The 18491-nt window shown below is 36.7% G+C and overlaps 2 protein-coding genes and 1 pseudogene across 2 annotated transcripts; 2 read left to right on the forward strand and 1 right to left on the reverse strand.

The window, feature by feature from the left end:
• Positions 1-8285: 8285 nt before the first annotated feature.
• Positions 8286-10625, reverse strand: LOC113765061. Its single transcript, XM_027309112.1, has 3 exons — positions 10609-10625; positions 10192-10497; positions 8286-8591 (listed from the first exon to the last, which is right to left on the reverse strand). Exons 1-3 carry the CDS (start codon positions 10623-10625, stop codon positions 8450-8452), a joined length of 465 nt encoding a protein of 154 aa, XP_027164913.1. The 3' UTR covers positions 8286-8449.
• An 82-nt stretch (positions 10626-10707) lies between these two features.
• On the forward strand, positions 10708-13440 carry LOC113765062 (annotated as a pseudogene).
• Positions 13441-14345: 905 nt separating this feature from the next.
• Positions 14346-16554, forward strand: LOC113765519. Its single transcript, XM_027309733.1, has one exon. It carries the CDS (start codon positions 14368-14370, stop codon positions 16369-16371), a length of 2004 nt encoding a protein of 667 aa, XP_027165534.1. The 5' UTR covers positions 14346-14367; the 3' UTR covers positions 16372-16554.
• Positions 16555-18491: the final 1937 nt, after the last annotated feature.

Genomic DNA, 18491 nt, shown 5'->3' on the forward strand with positions numbered 1-18491 from the left:
TATATATATGTATCTGTAAATATATGTGTGTGTGAATATAGGGAGGTGCTGAATCCACACCCATATATATTAAATCCACATCTTATACACTTATTAGACAATCATGTCTTTAGCTTTTATACATTAAACTAGGAGGAAAAGCCCACGCGACGCGTGGGAGTTTTATGCTTATAATTAAAGATGGTTAATAATTATTATTTGGTATTTTGTAGTATAAGAATTGAAGTATGACAATTTTAATATATGATATTAAATAGAAAAATCATAAGTTACATATTGAGTTAAAAAATATACTAATATGCAATGAAACAAAATTATAAGATACGATCAACTATTTTGCATCTAACCTAATAAAATAAAAGACCTATTTATATCTGCTCATGCACTTTATGGATATTAAAATCTATTGTTTAGTTTGAATTTGATCTTAATATAAGGGCAATCCGCCACATTATCTTGTCATATAAGTGAGATTTGAACAATTAGCATATTTGAAGAAAATCACTGCTAGTGGAATTTCGGTTCTTGCAAGCCAAATTCTTGAATTTATATTGATTCCAAGGACATATCATCATGAAATCTCCACATTCACCAATACATCAATTATGATTTATTGTATGATTTAGAACATATAGTAAAGCATCTCCTTCTGGATAGGGATTACAATCACTAAACATCAGTTTTTTATACAACAACTGTAAGGCCCGAAAACAACCCTTTTCTAGGCAACCACACAATGGAGCAGTTGATAAGAAAGCACAAGTACTTGTGAGTAGAAGAGATAAACAATTTAAAGATCATAAATGTAACAATAAGTAAAAAGGAAAGAATTGCAAACCAATTAACTACCCAGCTCCTCTTGAGCTTCAAACAAGCTACTTCAAATTGATGAATTACAATCACTCTTGTGTACAAAGGAAGGTTCACCTCCTCCTTGCCCCGAACTCCCTCGGTCAAGCCAGGACGTTTTACTATCCCTCAGGACAACCCTCACAGAGCTACACTCATGAAGTATTCACTCACAAATGAAAAGCTTACAATGATCCTCACACCACTAAGACTACAAATCTTCTTTGAAGAGTATTTTCTCACTAAAATCTCTCTAGATCTTTTGTATCTTCAGTGTGCCAAAGTTGTTTGAAGTGTCTGACCAACCACTATTTATATAGGACCAAGAAAGTGCCTCATTAATGCTTCCAACGGATAGAAAGTAGCTGAACAGTCAACTAGCCGTTGGTAGTGTCGGACGTCCGATAGCCCTGTTTTATGCGTCGGACAGCAGGCAGTGAGTTTCAGAGATTTTCTTCAATTCTTTCGGACGTCCGGTGCAAGCTCTTTGTGCATCCGACAGCAAACAAACAGATTTGAGAAATTATCTTGTTTCTATCGGACGTCCGGTAGAGACATATTTAGCGTCCGATAGTTTCGTCGACTTCGAAGGATCCTATCGGACGTCCGAAGCATGCGTCCGAAGTTGTGCAATGATTATCGGATGTCCGATCCTAACTTCTTGAGCGTCCGACAGTTTCAGCATACTTTGTCATCTTTCAATTGTACTTGATCTTTGGAACTAATTTGATTCATAACTGAATAGATCTTTTAAGAGACATTAGTAACATCCATTTATTTTATAAACATCAAAAGATAGGGATCAAGATCAACAATCTCCCCCTTTTTGATGATAACAAAACAATGGATGGAAAGAAACAAAAATAAGTATAAGCTCCCCCTCAATCATTGCAACCAGAACTTTTAAGAGCCAAACTCATAATCTCAGAATAACTCCCCCTTACACATTGCATCCATTTCTCTTCCTTTTTGTCATCATAAGAGTAAAAATCAACTACTGTATCAGCATTCACAGCAATCACAGCAAATCATCATGAGATCAACATTATTCTTTTATCACTCTTTTTGACATCATATAGATTCAGTAGTATTCAAAGATATCAGCGAAAACTCAGAACAAAGTATCAAAAGAAAAAATGTTATGAACAAGAATCACTGCAATGATTAGACAAAACCTCCTACTTGTTAAAATTAGCATCATGTCTAACTATCCACATGCATTTCATGTCTCTTCTCATATTCTTTCTCACATAACAATCACTATTCATGTGACCTTTTTGACAACAAAAATTACACATAACCAAAGAGTTATTTACATGAACAGGTTTAATAAATCTTACTTGTCTTCTCCTATGGATAGCAAACTCATTTGAATTAGAATTCAACCTATTCTTTTGAAAACAGACTTGTTTCTTGTGTTTAAGCAACTCATTTAGACCATCAATTCTTCTTTTCAAATCACCTTGTTCCTTTTTGAACAAATCACAAAGCTTTGCTTTTCTATCAAGCTCAAAATGTAAAGCAGTCTCACTCTTTTTGAAGTAATCATTTTCAGCAATCAACTTTTTGTTTTGTTGAAAAAGATTTGCATTATCTCGAAACAAAAAACTAATTTTCTGTTTTAACTCCTTGTTTCTAGCATAAGATTCTTTCAAACTATCATGCAATTTTATAATGAAATGTTCAAGATCATCTTCAGTTTCATCATCACAATCAGATTGAGAGTTAGAAGATGTTACCTCATCATCTCCAATGGCCATGAAAGTCAATTGAGCAGATTGATCTTCCTCTTCAATTTCACCATCGGAATTGCATTCATTCCATGTGAATTGAAATTTGTTTATTCTTGGTTTTCTTCCTTCTTTCTTCTTCATCACTGGACAGTCACTTGCATAGTGTCCAGGTTGGCCGCATTCAAAGCACTGATCAGTTTGCTTTTTGTTGAACTCTAGCATCCCTTTGTTTCTCGAGTTGTTGAACTGATTTGGGAATGAATTGCTAGGTCCACCTTTTCTGAATCTCCTCTTGTTGAGTATTCTTTTGAAACTTCTTGTGATGAGAGCGATATCATTGTCATCACCTTCCACATCTTCTTCATCGAGGGAGGTAGAATCATCTTCATCTTGTGAGGCTTTTAAAGCAATATTCTTTCGCACTTTTGCATCCTCTTCCTCTTGCACCTTAGTCTTAAGTTTCAGCTCATAAGAGATAAGAGGATTAATAAGAGATTCAATAGGCATAGTATTCAAATCTCTAGCCTCCTCAATAGCAGTCACTTTATTTTCCCAATCATTGGACAAGGCATTCAGGATTTTTCTATTTTTCTCACCAAGAGAATATTCTTTTTCCAGCACCTCTAAATCTTTAATGAGATCATTGAATCTACAATACATTTGATCAACATTTTCATGAGGTTCCATCTTGAAAGATTCATACTTTGTAACTAGAATGGACTTCTTTTGTTCTCTAACATTCTCACTACCTTCATGAATTTCTTTCAGTTTGTCCCAAATTTCTTTAGCTGACTTGCAACCCTTGACTCGAATAGATTCATTTGAGTCTAATGCACAATATAACACATTCATGGCTTTTGCATTTAAGGTAAGATGAGCTCTATCCACAGCAGTCAGTTCACTTCTTGTTTTCGGTCTAGATGCATGAGTATTTTCATCTATAAGAGAGGCATCATATGGACCTTCACTAATAATAAACCACAATTCGATATCAATAGATTGCAAAAAGATAATCATTCTTTCTTTCCAACTCATATAATTTGACCCATTAAACACAGGTGGTCTAATAACAGAATGTCCTTCAAAAAACATAGCATTATTGGTTGTCATCTTTACTCCAAAGCCGATTGAGCTTAATCTCTAGGAGACCAAGTTTTGATACCAATTGTAAGGCCCGAAAACAACCCTTTTCTAGGCAACCACACAATGGAGCAGTTGATAAGAAAGCACAAGTGCTTGTGAGTAGAAGAGATAAACAATTTAAAGATCATAAATGTAACAATAAGTAAAAAGGAAAGAATTGCAAACCAATTAACTACCCAGCTCCTCTTGAGCTTCAAACAAGCTACTTCAAATTGATGAATTACAATCACTCTTGTGTACAAAGGAAGGTTCACCTCCTCCTTGCCCCGAACTCCCTCGGTCAAGCCAGGACGTTTTACTATCCCTCAGGACAACCCTCACAGAGCTACACTCATGAAGTATTCACTCACAAATGAAAAGCTTACAATGATCCTCACACCACTAAGACTACAAATCTTCTTTGAAGAGTATTTTCTCACTAAAATCTCTCTAGATCTTTTGTATCTTCAGTGTGCCAAAGTTGTTTGAAGTGTCTGACCAACCACTATTTATATAGGACCAAGAAAGTGCCTCATTAATGCTTCCAACGGATAGAAAGTAGCTGAACAGTCAACTAGCCGTTGGTAGTGTCGGACGTCCGATAGCCCTGTTTTATGCGTCGGACAGCAGGCAGTGAGTTTCAGAGATTTTCTTCAATTCTTTCGGACGTCCGGTGCAAGCTCTTTGTGCATCCGACAGCAAACAAACAGATTTGAGAAATTATCTTGTTTCTATCGGACGTCCGGTAGAGACATATTTAGCGTCCGATAGTTTCGTCGACTTCGAAGGATCCTATCGGACGTCCGAAGCATGCGTCCGAAGTTGTGCAATGATTATCGGACGTCCAATCCTGACTTCTTGAGCGTCCGACAGTTTCAGCATACTTTGTCATCTTTCAATTGTACTTGATCTTTGGAACTAATTTGATTCATAACTGAATAGATCTTTTAAGAGACATTAGTAACATCCATTTATTTTATAAACATCAAAAGATAGGGATCAAGATCAACAACAACTAAAATGCTAATTTAGAGGAATAACCACGTCAAATAAAGTACTAAAACATCTTAGACCACTCAATTCAAGAAAACAATTAAAAGTAATGAAGTACATGCTTTAGATTTGCAGCCAAATAGTTTTAAGTAGATAGTTAAACCTATTGGCAAATCAAATGAAGTGAAAATTTTGCCTAAATGGAATCATCAATAAAATAACAAACAATTTGAAAATTATCATAACTAATAGTTAAAACAACAAAAGTAGATGCAATCTGCATATGAAAAAATTTATAATGATAAACTTACTTTAAACCACAAATAATAATTAACAAATGTGATCTCCTCCCTATCATGCCTATCTAATATGGACAATTGAATTATAATACTAAAAAATCATCACACATACAACCTTCAAGATTACAGATTTCTTACAACCAAAAAGTAGATTGGTTAAAGAAAACATACCTATTGAGATTTCTTACAAGCAAAAAGTAGATTGGATAAAGAAAATATACTTATTGAGAAAAGTGTTGCAAAATGGGGAAGAGGAGTAGCTAATATAGCAATATTCAAATTTAATAGGCTACATGATTGTGGTGAAAGAAAGTTGTAAGTAAATGAAATGAATATGAACAGATGGGGGTAACGACCAAGAAAGCAAACTTCTTTACTAATTGGCATTAATTGTGTCTTAATATCTATATATCATAAGTTTGTAGATAACTGATGAGAAATGCTTTAGGAAATTAAGAGACTTGGATGTTAATACAATTAAATGATTAGAAGGGCTTTTATGTTATTTCACTAAAACACAAGCTGAATTTAGTTACACCCAATGTTCAATCTCACCCCTAGTTTTAAATGTCTAAAAGGACATCTAAGTAATTACAACAAAACTAAATTAGTTATAATGACTTGTATTCAATACTCCAATTGCATTTCAAACTCTTACATTCCTAAAATAGCCCTACCCTTACGGTTGAAATCCAAAGAAATCTTTACCCTAAACTCATTCTTATATAGTATAAGGATTAGCACTTTTTATATTATTTAATTATCTTTCTACAGAATGAAGTGGGAATCCGTTTTGATTTGAGAGTTTTGAAATACTTGTTTTTCATCTACATATCTACAGTAATACACTTCAAAAATATTATCAAATAACACTCTTTATATTTCAAATACAACTTTAAAAAAATAAATATAAATATAAACAAATCCTATCACCTTTTCTTCTTTCTCCAATCACCACCACCCACCACAACCATCTACCACTCCCTCCTCCAACATCACTATTACCTCCACCGTTGCTCCTCCCCCTCCTTTTTTCTCCCTTTCTCCCTCCTCTCCTCCTCCTTCTCATTCTCCTTCTTCTTCCTCTTCCCTCTCCTCTCTTCCCCTAAGAACCAGCAGCAACTCCAGCTGCGATCTTTTGATTGCACTAGTCGTGACCTTCTGGTCGCAACTAGATCTGATCGTGACCAGAAAGGCTGCGCTATTGTAGGTTGGGTTGGCAATCTCCGAGTGGGTCTAGGGAGGGAGGAGGGGTAGGGAAGAAAGAGAAAAAGAAGGATGAAGAGGGGGAGAATGGAAAGGGGAGGGGATGAAGGAGAAAGAGAGGGAAAAAGGAGGAGAGAGAGAGAGGAGGGAACAAGGAGGAGGCGGTGGTGGAGATTGGTGGCGGTGGTGAGTGGGCAAATTTTTTAAAAAGTATCCAAACATATTTTAAATTATAAAAATACCCCAAAATACATTCCAAATATCCTCAAAAATACCTCTAAAACACCACCAAAAATAGGGGAGGGAAAGAGGGAGGAGGAGAGAGGAGCGAGGGGGAAGGGGTGGTGGAAATCATAAGATTCTTGTTCTTGAAAATCCACACTTCTCCAAACCCAGAAGACAGACGAAATCCGAGGATTCCTCCTTGAGACAAATACTTTTATGGTAGGAAGAAGCGATAGCAGCCAGCTCGACGTATGTTCGCATACTGTCAAGTTGGACATCTGTTATTTGAAGATTGATTCCGGATTGAATTGACAAAGAAGAAAGGGCAGCGGAAAGAAACTTCACCACCGCCAGAGGAGAGAACGAAAACTTTTTGCCCAAGAGGGAGAGTTGGGGAAGAAGTCTACCATACCCTGTCTTTTTTCAAAGATTCTTTCTTGATGCAATTTTAAAAATATCTCATTAAAATTTTAAATCTTAAAATTATCCAAAATCTATTTTCAAAAATACTATTAAAAACATGTACAGTAACAGTTTTTCACATAAATTATTACAGTAAAATATTTCAAAAACACTCCAAAAAACAACTAATCCAAACAGAGCCTTACCACCACCTAATCTTTTTGTAGAAAAAAAATTTCACACAGAAATTTTTATTTAAGTCTCATATAGACATTTCATTTCCTGTTTCTGTCGTTCCAAAATTTATGTTTTTCTAAAGTTGTTTTAATTCTTTTTCTCTTCTCCTTATGACCTACTCCCTCTTTTTTTAAATTAAACTCTGTTTAAAATTTACATGTAACCAAATGGTAAATATTAGTATGAAGTCAATATGATTGCATATTTCACCTTGGAACTTGCTCGATTTTAATTTTATGGAATTGAAATATGTGAAAATTTCAATTTACATGCTAATTAATACTTGAAAATTTTGGATTGCTAAATTAAATTTTAAATTAGTAAATATTCTTAATCTCTTGTAAAATGTTTGGAAATATTTTCTTTTAAAATGTAATTTGATTTGTTTTTTCTCTTTTTTATTATATGAATATATGTTTCTTGAAACTACAAAAGTATCAAATAAACGTAAAATCTAAGGGCATAAGTGTTTAGTAAGTGTACAAGGTGTGAGTTTAGTATAGAAAGATATGAATTTTTTCCCTCCCAAGCACGTTGGTGAATGGTGCATCTTTTAAGGGATTTTATATCGTTGCTTTTATTAGATAACTTGTGTAACCTCCAAGAAAATGAAATTCTATGTAAAGACACCCCTGCACCACCATAATTTTGATAACCCTACCTGCATATAAACCTTAAACCCCGATTCTTCAATTCTCTTTAGGGTACGTTTGGTTCTATAGACTTAGAATTGAATTAGAATTGAAATTCTATAGAATTGGAATTCTATGAATTGGAAATCCAAATCCTTGCAATTCTTTCGTTTGGAAAATGCATAGAATTGATATGGAATTTATTTGAAATTCCAAATTCTTTGTTTGGATGAGAAAAGAATTCATTAGGAATTAGAATTGTTTTCATGAAACATTTGCTTACATAAATTTTTTCTTTTTTTATTTTTTATATATAATAATTTCTTTTTTTCTTACATTTAGCCAATTTTTACTAAAAATTTAATTTAAAGGAAAAAACCAATTTGTACCTTTAATAATTTACTTTTTCTTGCATTTAGCTAATTGTTACTCAAGCTTTAATGAAAATGCAAATTACTTCCTTTTTGGGCTAAATATCAGCCAAAACCCCGAAACCAGCTAAGACATTCAGGGAAAAATTACAACCAACAATGACAATATAAATAGAAAATATTGCAACAATGATAATATAAATCGACACTTGCATTTCAAGAACAGAATTATTGTGCTAAATTGCTTGCTTAAACAACCATCATAGAGATAGAGGTTATATACACTGTAGTGGAAAAAGTAGCCCTCATTTCTGGCTACTTTAACATTGAAATGGTTTGTTAGCAATCGAAACTTTTGGCCTCTGGAAGCAACACTAGTCCTAGCCATTAGTAGTCTCTTGGCGTCTGAAAAAAGCAAACATTGATACAGCCAAATACTTCCTTTTTCGCGAAATACCAGCCAAAACCTCGATAAGCCCCAAGAGCAACAACCAGCAGAGACATTCAGGCAAAACCACAACCCTGTAATAAATTCAATCGTTGGATTATTTGTAAAAGTCATTTATAACATACCTCGTCGCTAATTTTATCATACACCAACATCGAAATTAAGTTTAAGCTTTGGCATTTATAACATATACACTTCATTGCTCGAGTTTAACTACTATTATACACAAAAGTGAAATTAATTTGACTAATTTTTACAAAACTTGCCATAAACTTGACAAATTTTTCACCATTCAAAAGTTATGCAAAATTGAAATTAGAACATCTACTTTACAATCATATAATGTTAGACAGTCATGAAAAACACTACATCAGATTCTCACAAAAAAAATGAAAAACACTACATCATAGATCATATTGGACGTTCATCACCTGCTTGACCAGCAGTGAGCTAGCCTTGAATAGTAACTTGATTGGCACAACAAAGTATCTATGTGTGATACTTCTTAGGGGTAAAACAAAATGCGCATGGGCAGTCCTAAAAACAGGAACACCAGCCGCCACAACGAGGCAATGCAAAGTTACATATCGGTAGCATGCAGTACATTCTTATAGGTGTCCAAGACAAGTGAAAATGACACAAGTCTGTTGAGCAGAATACAAAAAGAAAAAGGAAATAATCTTCCTTTGCTTTTCAGTCCAAAAATTCGCCCACTCAGCTTCTCTAACTTAGTAGAAAACCAGTATACTAGCTTATAGTGCATAAGCAGATGGGTGTTCAGGGTATTCCGAATATTTGTGAATAACTGATGCATGCTCTTAACATAAAGCGTGCAAAAATTGAAGACAAGCAACCATTTCAGGAACAATTAACCCGCACTTAAATCAATAAACATTGCCACCGTACAAAGTATCTCAGTTTATTGTACCAAACTAATAACTGGATAGTTAGTAATTATTCAGGATATATAATTACTAATTGATATCAAGAATCCCAATCAACAATAGCTCATGCTTATAGGAATAAAGACCATGAAGCAAACGTCTCGACATTTTACATGAGATGATAAATCAACCAGGGAAGTGATTAATATTTAAATTAATGCCACAATATATTATTAGACACAGAAAACACTACAATCTTTTTGAAATAAATTAACTTTTGATGTATTTGGCTATTAAGCTTTTAAAATTTCTTCTATACAGACTTCACATGATTTCATATTCAACTACAGCTCAGTCAAAACCCATTTGGAAGCAAGCGCCTCCACTAGGACTTAAAGAGCTACTAATGTAAGAGCAGATATCATTAATTCCTGCTCAAGGGGCCTTAAATCCCTCCTCTGTAACCCAAAAAAAAGAGCAGATATCATTGATGTGTAGCGCATTGCAACAGGAAAAGAAGTAGGGAAACGGGCTATCACATTCATAAGTGGTACCTGCTCACTATTATTGAAATAAAAACCTAAAAAACACTACAAACATACACCTTCTTCCAAGACTACCATCTCTATTCTTAAACACAGAGATAACAGAGGATGATAGTCAATTAGCATTCATCATAAGAAAAAATAGACATGAAAACAGAACAAACCATTGCAATATGTCCAATGAAAAAAAGCTATGTAAAGCCCATAACCAATGATTAAATGAAAATTTTCAAAGATAAAGTTACCTTTCACAAGCCCTAAATGTGTCTGAAATTTGGGGAAAGCAGAAGAGCTGAAGGAGAGAGCCCAGAGAGAGGATAATAAGATTATGGGGCCGAAAGGCCAACTCATAGTCAGTCGCATAATTTTGATAAGCTAATGGGGAAGAATTTAGGTAAACCCGAAAAGATGCATATGCAGAACGGATCTCGGTCTCTCTGACTCCTGAAGGTTCGCCTACCTCAAGTCGTGCACGCCAACAAAATTGTTGACTATCATCCACTGAAACGGAAGGCAGAGGGAGATGGTGGTGGGAGGGGTTAGGGTTGGAGCTGGAAAGACGGTGGAGAAGGAGCGATCGGAACAGAGAAAGAGTGCCCGTGTTTCATATTTCCGCTTGACCCGATTTTAATTTTTAACCCATATTAGATCCGCGTATAGACCCATCTCTGGCGGTCATCTTTAGCTACAGCTATTGGATTCACTAGATTTGAGCCAATTTACAGAAAGAAACCCTATAATTTCGCTCTTAGCATGCGTAAATGAGAGTAGATGTTCAATGGTGGGAAGAAGCAGAGGAGGAAGATGAGCAAGAGGAGAGACGAGGTGTCAACGATGGAAGTATAGGTGGAGGCAAAGGAGGAAGGATGGGAGGAGGCGGAGAAGGAAGATGCGGAGGAGAAGGAGCTGCAAAAGAAGCGATGGTTGGTCTGTGACGAGAGAGAGAGAGAGGACTTTAATTTTCATTTTTTTTCTTTGATTATATAGAGATCCGTTTTATTGATTTAATCCACTTAGGATCCGCGTACTAACCCAAATAGGAGGTGAAATTATGGAATTAGAATTGTGATTCTTAGGTCTTACCAAAGAATTGAATTTGTGGAATTGGTGGCCCATAGAATTCGAATTGAATTCTAATTCTCTGGCATTGGCGGTGTCCAAACTGAAGATTTGGAATTGGGACCCCAATTCCAATTCTAAATCCCAATTCTATAGGGAACCAAACATACCCTTAGTTCAATTCTCTCTAATTCCTCCGGTTCCCTCAAACAACAGCAATGGCTTCGCAAGGTCTCCTTGGCCCCCCTGAAATTCACCGCACCACCATCACCCTCTCCTCATCTCCTACCACCACCACCACCACCATCAAGGTCACCCCAGAACCAAAACCACGTGTAATCCCTTGGCTGGGGTTCACAGAAAACAACTCAGCCACATATTTATCTACTGGAAACCCTTGTCTAGACTTTTTCTTTCACGTAGTACCGGATACACCCAAAGAACAACTCATAGACCGTCTCCAATCGTCTTGGAGATATAATCCCTTGACAACCCTCAAACTTATATGCAATCTTAGGGGTGTTCGAGGCACTGGCAAGTCTGACAAAGAAGGCTTTTACACTGCCGCCTTGTGGTTGCATGAAAACCATCCTAGAACCCTAGCATGCAACGTTAAGGCCATTGCAGATTTTGGGTACTTCAAAGACATGCTGGAGATTCTTTATAGGATACTTGAAGGCCCTGACGTTCGCAAACTCCAGAGGAAAAATTGGGACGAGAAAAGATATGAAACGTTGGGATCCGCAGATGGTTAAAAAGGAAAACTAGGCAGGGATGATAAGCAAAAAGTCCGGATGGAGAGGTTGAAGAAAACCGTTGCCAACTTGGACAAGTATAACCACGATTCTGATTACCAATTCTTGTATGACAAAATCTCTGATTTTGTTGGGGAGCTGTTGAGAGCAGATTTGGGATTTTATCATGAGGGAAACCTGCACAAGATCAGCCTTGCATCAAAATGGTGTCCTTCTCTTGATTCGTCGTACGATAGAGCAACACTTATATGTGAAAGTATTGCACGGAAGCTTTTCCCTGTTGAAGATCATGATTCGAAGTCTCGGCCGAGACCGAGACGACTCGGCCGAGTCGTCACCGTCTCGACCCTTACCGATACAATACCGTGACGAAACGATACCGAGATACTTGACTCGCCGAAAAATCGGCCGAGACGTCACCGCGACGGATTGACTCGGCCGAGTCACTCCGAGTTATCCCGAGTCAAGATAAGAAATCGGTCGAGTTACATCGTGACGGATTGACTTGGCCATTTCTTTTGCTATTTTTTATTATTTTTGTTTAGCATACTTTTTTTATATTATTAATAATTTTTAAAATATTAAATACTTTAAAATTTGCGTCTCACCGAGACCGCGACCGATATGCCGAAACCGATGTGGAACGTTCCGGGCCGCGACCGTGACCGCGACCACGACTTTGAACCATGTTGAAGATTATGTTGAATACCAAGACATGAAGGATGCTCATTATGCCTTCAGGGTTCGAGATAGGCTAAGAAGGGAAGTTCTTGTTCCACTCCACAAGGCTCTGGAGTTGCCGGAGGTTTATATTTGCGCGAAGAAATGGAAAACCCTTCCATATAAGAGGGTGGCATCAGTTGAGCTGAATCTTTACAAGGATTTGTTCTACAAGCATGACAGAGAACGATTTGAAGGGTATCTTGCAGATGTAAAGAGTGGGAAAACGACTATTGCTGCAGGAGCATTGCTTCCTCACGAGATTATCAAATCGTTGGATGATGCAACAGGGCCAGAAGTAGCAGAGCTTCAATGGAAAAGGATGGTGGATGATCTAGCCCAGAAGGGGAAATTAACCAATTGTATGGCTATTTGTGATGTATCAGGGAGTATGAGAAGGGTCCCAATGTATGTTTCTGTGGCTCTTGGGCTACTAATTTCTGAACTAAGTGACGAGACATGGAAGGGAAAGTTGATAACATTCAGTCAACAACCTCAACTCCAGACGATTCAAGGGGAAAGCCTTCAACAAAAGACCGGGTTTATACAAACAATGGGCTGGGAATGTAACACTGATTTTCAAAAGGTGTTTGACAAAATCTTGGAAGTTGCTGTAAGAGGGAAACTGAGGGAGGACCAGATGATAAAGAGGCTATTGTGTTCAGTGATATGGAGTTTGATCAAGCATCAGCACATCCTTGGGAAACTGACCACCAAGTGATACGGAGGAAGTTTAGGGAAAATGGTTATCCAAAAGTTCCTGAAATTGTTTTCTGGAACCTTAGGAACTCGGTTGCAACTCCTGTGCCTAGTGACCAAGAAGGTGTGGCTCTTGTCAGCGGATTCTCCAAGAATCTCGTAACCCTGTTTCTGGAGGAAGGTGGGATTTTAAACCCGGAAGCTGTGATGCTACATGCTATCTCAGGCGGAGAGTACCAGAAACTTGTTATCTATGACTGAGAAATAGAAATTATACTTTGTTTGCTGAAAGATGATCAAGTTTTTTGCTGGGAATCAATAGGAACAATTCATTTCAGCTTTGGTTTTGAATTTTTGTTGCAACTTTGTAGTATATATGATTCATTACTTCTCACCATCCTGCTAAGTTCGTTGGTGCTAATCCAAGTGCTTTATCAATCCAATGCTACAAAGATGTAAAACAAAAAGCATCTGTTACCCATATTGCTTGGTACTTCAATCCAAATTAACCATGTTCAATCCAAATACCACCAGTCCATGTTACTGCACATGCCTTGTACGAACCATCAATGCTAATGTGCATATGGCTTGATTGTATACTCAGTTAATTCAAGGCTACACCAACCTCCTCCAAACATGGATTGTCTAATTAGAAAAAAGATCAAACATGTTATGTGTATATGATGTAGTAAAAAGTATGAGATGCAACGCAACCTTGTTTTCTCGTGAAGCTATTTTGGTTATTGGCCACTAATTTTATTTGCCAAAAATACAATATAAAATGAAAATTTGAAAGTTAAGTAAAAATGCCAAAAAAAAAAAAAAAAAAAAAAGTCGTTGTTGAAGTGTTTTTACATTTTGTCCTTTTCTTGGTTTTGTCAGGCACCTGGATAAAACTCTTCCGAGTCAGCCACCACGTGTCAATTGCTGAGGCTTTAAGTCGGTTTGAAGCTTTTGCAGAATAGATCCGCGCACACGAGGTCTAGAAAAAGAACCAATTACAGTTATTCTCCAAGATTGTATCCGAAACGTGGCATGGTCGGTTCTTGTACACTAGGTGTAGAGTATTGAAAACCTCTCCGATTTTCCTTGCTCGCTACTCTTTCGCGATTAGTATATTAAATCTCTACGCTAACGGTCATTCTCCTCATCTCCCCATCGCGCATCCAACAAAGCCCCCAATCAACCATGCCTGCCGCCTTGCGCCTCCTTGGTCCACCGGAGCTCCGCCATGCACAATCGTCGGTCTCCTCCTCGGACGGCGTCGAAACCGCCAACTCAGCCAGTGTTATGTCTCCAGAAAACCCTTTTAAATTCCCTACTGAAAACCAGAATCCAACCCCACAGGGTCTAATCGACATGATCAACACCCAGTACAAAGACCTAAATATTGATCGTCATCCATTTATGGGTTTTACTGAGAATATGTCCCCAACCTTTCTCTCTTCTGGAAACCCATGTTTGGATTTCTTTTTCCATGTGGTCCCCGACACCAAGCCGGAAGATCTGATCGGACGGCTTCAATTGGCCTGGGCACATAACCCGTTGACCACCTTGAAATTGATTTGTAATCTCAGGGGTGTTAGGGGAACTGGGAAATCTGATAAGGAAGGATTTTACATGGCAACTTACTGGCTCCATTGCTTTCATCCTAAAACTTTGGCTTGTAATCTGAGGGCCATTGCTGAGTTTGGTTACTTTAAGGATTTCTTTGAAATTCTTTATAGGATTCTAGAAGGACCTTTGATTAGAAAGATTGAGAAACATGAGAGGATGATGGTGAAAAGAAGGGAAAATGATGTGGAAAGTATGGGGATGTATTGTGGGAGAAGAGGGGGAAGATTCAGGAGGGGTAATCGAAATAGGACTCAGAAAGAAAAGGAGGAGAAAAAGGAGAAAAAAGGTAAGACTCAGGAGGAGATTAAAGAGGAGCAAGAAAATGCAAGGGTTTTGAGGAGGGAAAAGGAGTTTATCAAAGCGAAAAAGGGTTTGGAGAAGTATAATGCTGATGAAAAATATAGGCTCTTGCATGATACAATCTCTGATTTCTTTGCTGAGCTTTTGAGGGCCGATTTTGAGAATTTGAATGCAGGGAAACTTGGTAACATTAGCTTGGCTGCTAAATGGTGTCCGACTGTTGATTCTTCTTATGATAAGGCCACTCTGACGTGTGAAAGTATTGCTAGAAGAATGTATCCCAAGGAAAAGTTTCCGGAGTATGAAGGAATTGAGGAGAGTCACTATGCTTATAGGGTGAGGGATAGGTTGAGGAAAGAAGTGCTTGTACCACTGCATAAGGCATTGGAATTGCCTGAGGTGTATATGAGCGCAAACCAATGGAATTCGCTTCCATACAAAAGGGTTGCCTCCGTGGCGATGAAGAACTACACGAAGGTGTTTTTTAAGCATGATGAGGAAAGGTTTAAGGGATATCTTGAGGATGTGAAGAGTGGAAAGGCGAAAATCGCCGCTGGTGCATTGCTTCCCCATGAGATTATTGGGGCTTTGGAAGATGGGGTTGGTGGGGAAGTCGCGGAGCTTCAGTGGAAAAGATTGGTTGATGATATGGTTAAGAAGGGGAAATTGAGTAATTGTATAGCTGTTTGTGATGTTTCTGGTAGCATGTATGGGATACCAATGGAGGTGTCTGTGGCCTTAGGAGTATTAGTATCAGAATTGAGTGAAGAACCATGGAAAGGTAAATTGATCACATTCAGTGACGATCCTCAACTTCAGAAGGTGGAGGGAGAGACCCTTCTAGAGAAGACTAAGTTTGTGAGAGAGATGGACTGGGGTGGGAGCACAAATTTTCAGGGAGTATTTGATAGGATTTTGGAGGTTGCAGTTGAGGGAAAACTGAGTCAGGAACAGTTGATTAAGAGAGTGTTTGTATTTAGTGATATGGAGTTTAATGAAGCATCAATGAATCCTTGGGAGACGGATTATCAAGCCATACAGAGGAAATTCAGGGAAAATGGCTACCAGAATGTGCCAGAGGTTGTGTTTTGGAACCTTAGAGATTCAAGGTCCACCCCAGTTTTGGCCAATCAGAGTGGTGTGGCGCTAGTGAGTGGCTTTTCCAAGAATCTGTTGACTATGTTTCTGGAGGGCGGTGGAGTGGTGAACCCTGAAGAGGTCATGGAGCTGGCTATTGCTGGTGAAGAATACAAGAAACTAGCTGTTTTTGATTGACATGTTGAATTTAACTTATAAATTAGTTTGATTTTGCCTTTGTTGTAGCTGCCTGATGGCCTTGTCTTGTGGTTGGTACTTAGATAATTGTTAACAACTTACGGGAGGCTTTGGTTATGGTTATCTTTGGAGCTGTTCTCAACTTCTCAATGAAAATGCAAATTTATATGGTTTTCCATTGTACTACTTTGGTTTCGGTTTCTTGTTAAGTTCATCTATTTACAGTATCATGTTAACTAGCATGTGACTGTTTGCTTGAAATGCTGGTCTTTGTTAATGATTTTACGGTAGATGATAAAATGAAGCAATTGAATGTCTTTATCTCCATAAATGAACACTTATTCCTGGAAGCTGAAGAATGGTGGAAGTCCTTTTCTGAAATCAAATAATGGCAGAAAAACTTTTCTAAGCTCAAGAAAATACTGGGCTCAATTCTCCCTTCCCCCCCTCCTGGCCTCCCTAGTTCAAAAGATACATAACATTAATAAGAATATACTGTTGATTCCCTAGCAAAGAAGAGGTAAGCACTTGAATATGGTATGCATTTGTAAGTTTCTGGTATGCATAGCTGAATCAGCTGGCAAATAGTCGGAAGTTGAGGAGTACTTTTAACAGATTTTGGTGTAGCCCAATCCTCCAAAAGGAAATAGCAGACTTTCTATTGCATTGGTGGCCAGACTTCCGTTTGGGCCCAAAATTTGGAGGTCGACATCAGTTCACCTCATCAGCCGCAAAATCGCGTTGGGCTTGTAAAATGCTCAACAAAATGTGTTGTACAAAAGCCTGACTTCCAGCCTTCGACTCTACCTGGACTGAGACCCATCTTCATCTAAGATCCGTGAGATGTTTCCGAATTTTCTTCAATGGAATATTTTATATTTTGAAATCTGGATTGGATTTTCCAAGAGTTAATACTGTGTTTTTACTTTTAAATTTGTTATAGAATTTATACAGTTGTGCTTAATCTCAAAAGATTTAAATGTTATAATTGAATTGAAGTTTTAGGATTAATCTTTGATACGCTGACAGTGTATACACTATCAGCATTAGATAAATGATAATTATGTAAAATTTAAATTTGAAATTTAATTTTTGCACATATGTCATAGATCCAACGGTGATAGTGTATGCACTATCAGTGTATATAAGATTTACTTAAAGTTTTATGGGCTCAGTAAATATTCCCTCAATTTGCATTTTCGATGATCATATTATTTTATAATTTAAATGATTGAAATTGTTACAATGTAAAGGGTCAAAAATACTTATTTTATCATTCAACGGTGAATTTAACTTAAAAGTTTGATATTCAAAAAATATATATATAGAATCTCCCTTTAAAAGGTCCTGTTAACAATTTTCTTATAATTGTATGATCGAAAATATTAAATTTGACTGAGGCCCCATTTGATAAAACTGAAGTTTGAAATTTAAATTCTGAAATCTGAAAATTAAGTGTTGAATGTATTAAATTGCTGAATTGATAAAGTTACATCTTCTTGATAACTAACTGAATTATAGCACTAAATTGAAATATCGCACAAATATTATACTTACACCATTTTAAAAAATTACCTTTTTTGCATATTTGGAGAAAAAAGAATGTTTTGTGTGAGAAAAAATAGTTAAATAATTAAGAGATAGTACTTAAGTGTGTGTATTTGTATGTATCTCTGCATGCATGTATATATGTGTGTGTTGAGTCTAGCGAGAGCAATTGTATAATTTATGCGAGAGTGTGTATGAGAGTGTTATATGTGTAAGAGCTGTAATATATATGATTTATTCAAAAGATTTTGTAAAAAATTTTCACTTAAAATTTTGTATACCAAATAAGCAGTACTTAATATATAAAGTAGTTAGACATTTCAGTTATCAAACATACTGTATTCAAAAATTTTTAAATGAATTAATTTTCAACATTAAGTTGAATTATCAAATAGGAATAAAGACTTAGGTCCCGTTTGATAAAACTGAATCTGAATTCTGAAATCTGAATACTGAAACAATTACTTTGCTGAATTTTAAGCACTGAAAAGAAATATATGAATGTCTGAATTTTAATACTAAACCTATTTATATTGTTTGATAGATATTTATAACTAAATGCTTAATAAGTT

Source organism: Coffea eugenioides, chromosome 3 (genome assembly GCF_003713205.1).
Source record: "Coffea eugenioides isolate CCC68of chromosome 3, Ceug_1.0, whole genome shotgun sequence".
NCBI classification, from domain to species: domain Eukaryota; kingdom Viridiplantae; phylum Streptophyta; class Magnoliopsida; order Gentianales; family Rubiaceae; genus Coffea; species Coffea eugenioides.

Coding starts and splice junctions, on each gene's coding strand:
- LOC113765519 (XM_027309733.1), top strand. CDS start 14,368: ATGCCTGCCGCCTTGCGCCTCCTTGGTCCACCGGAGCTCCGCCATGCA.
- LOC113765061 (XM_027309112.1), bottom strand. Junction 8,592..10,191: donor ACATTTAGGGCTTGTGAAAG/GTAACTTTATCT, acceptor AATTTATTACAG/GGTTGTGGTTTTGCCTGAAT.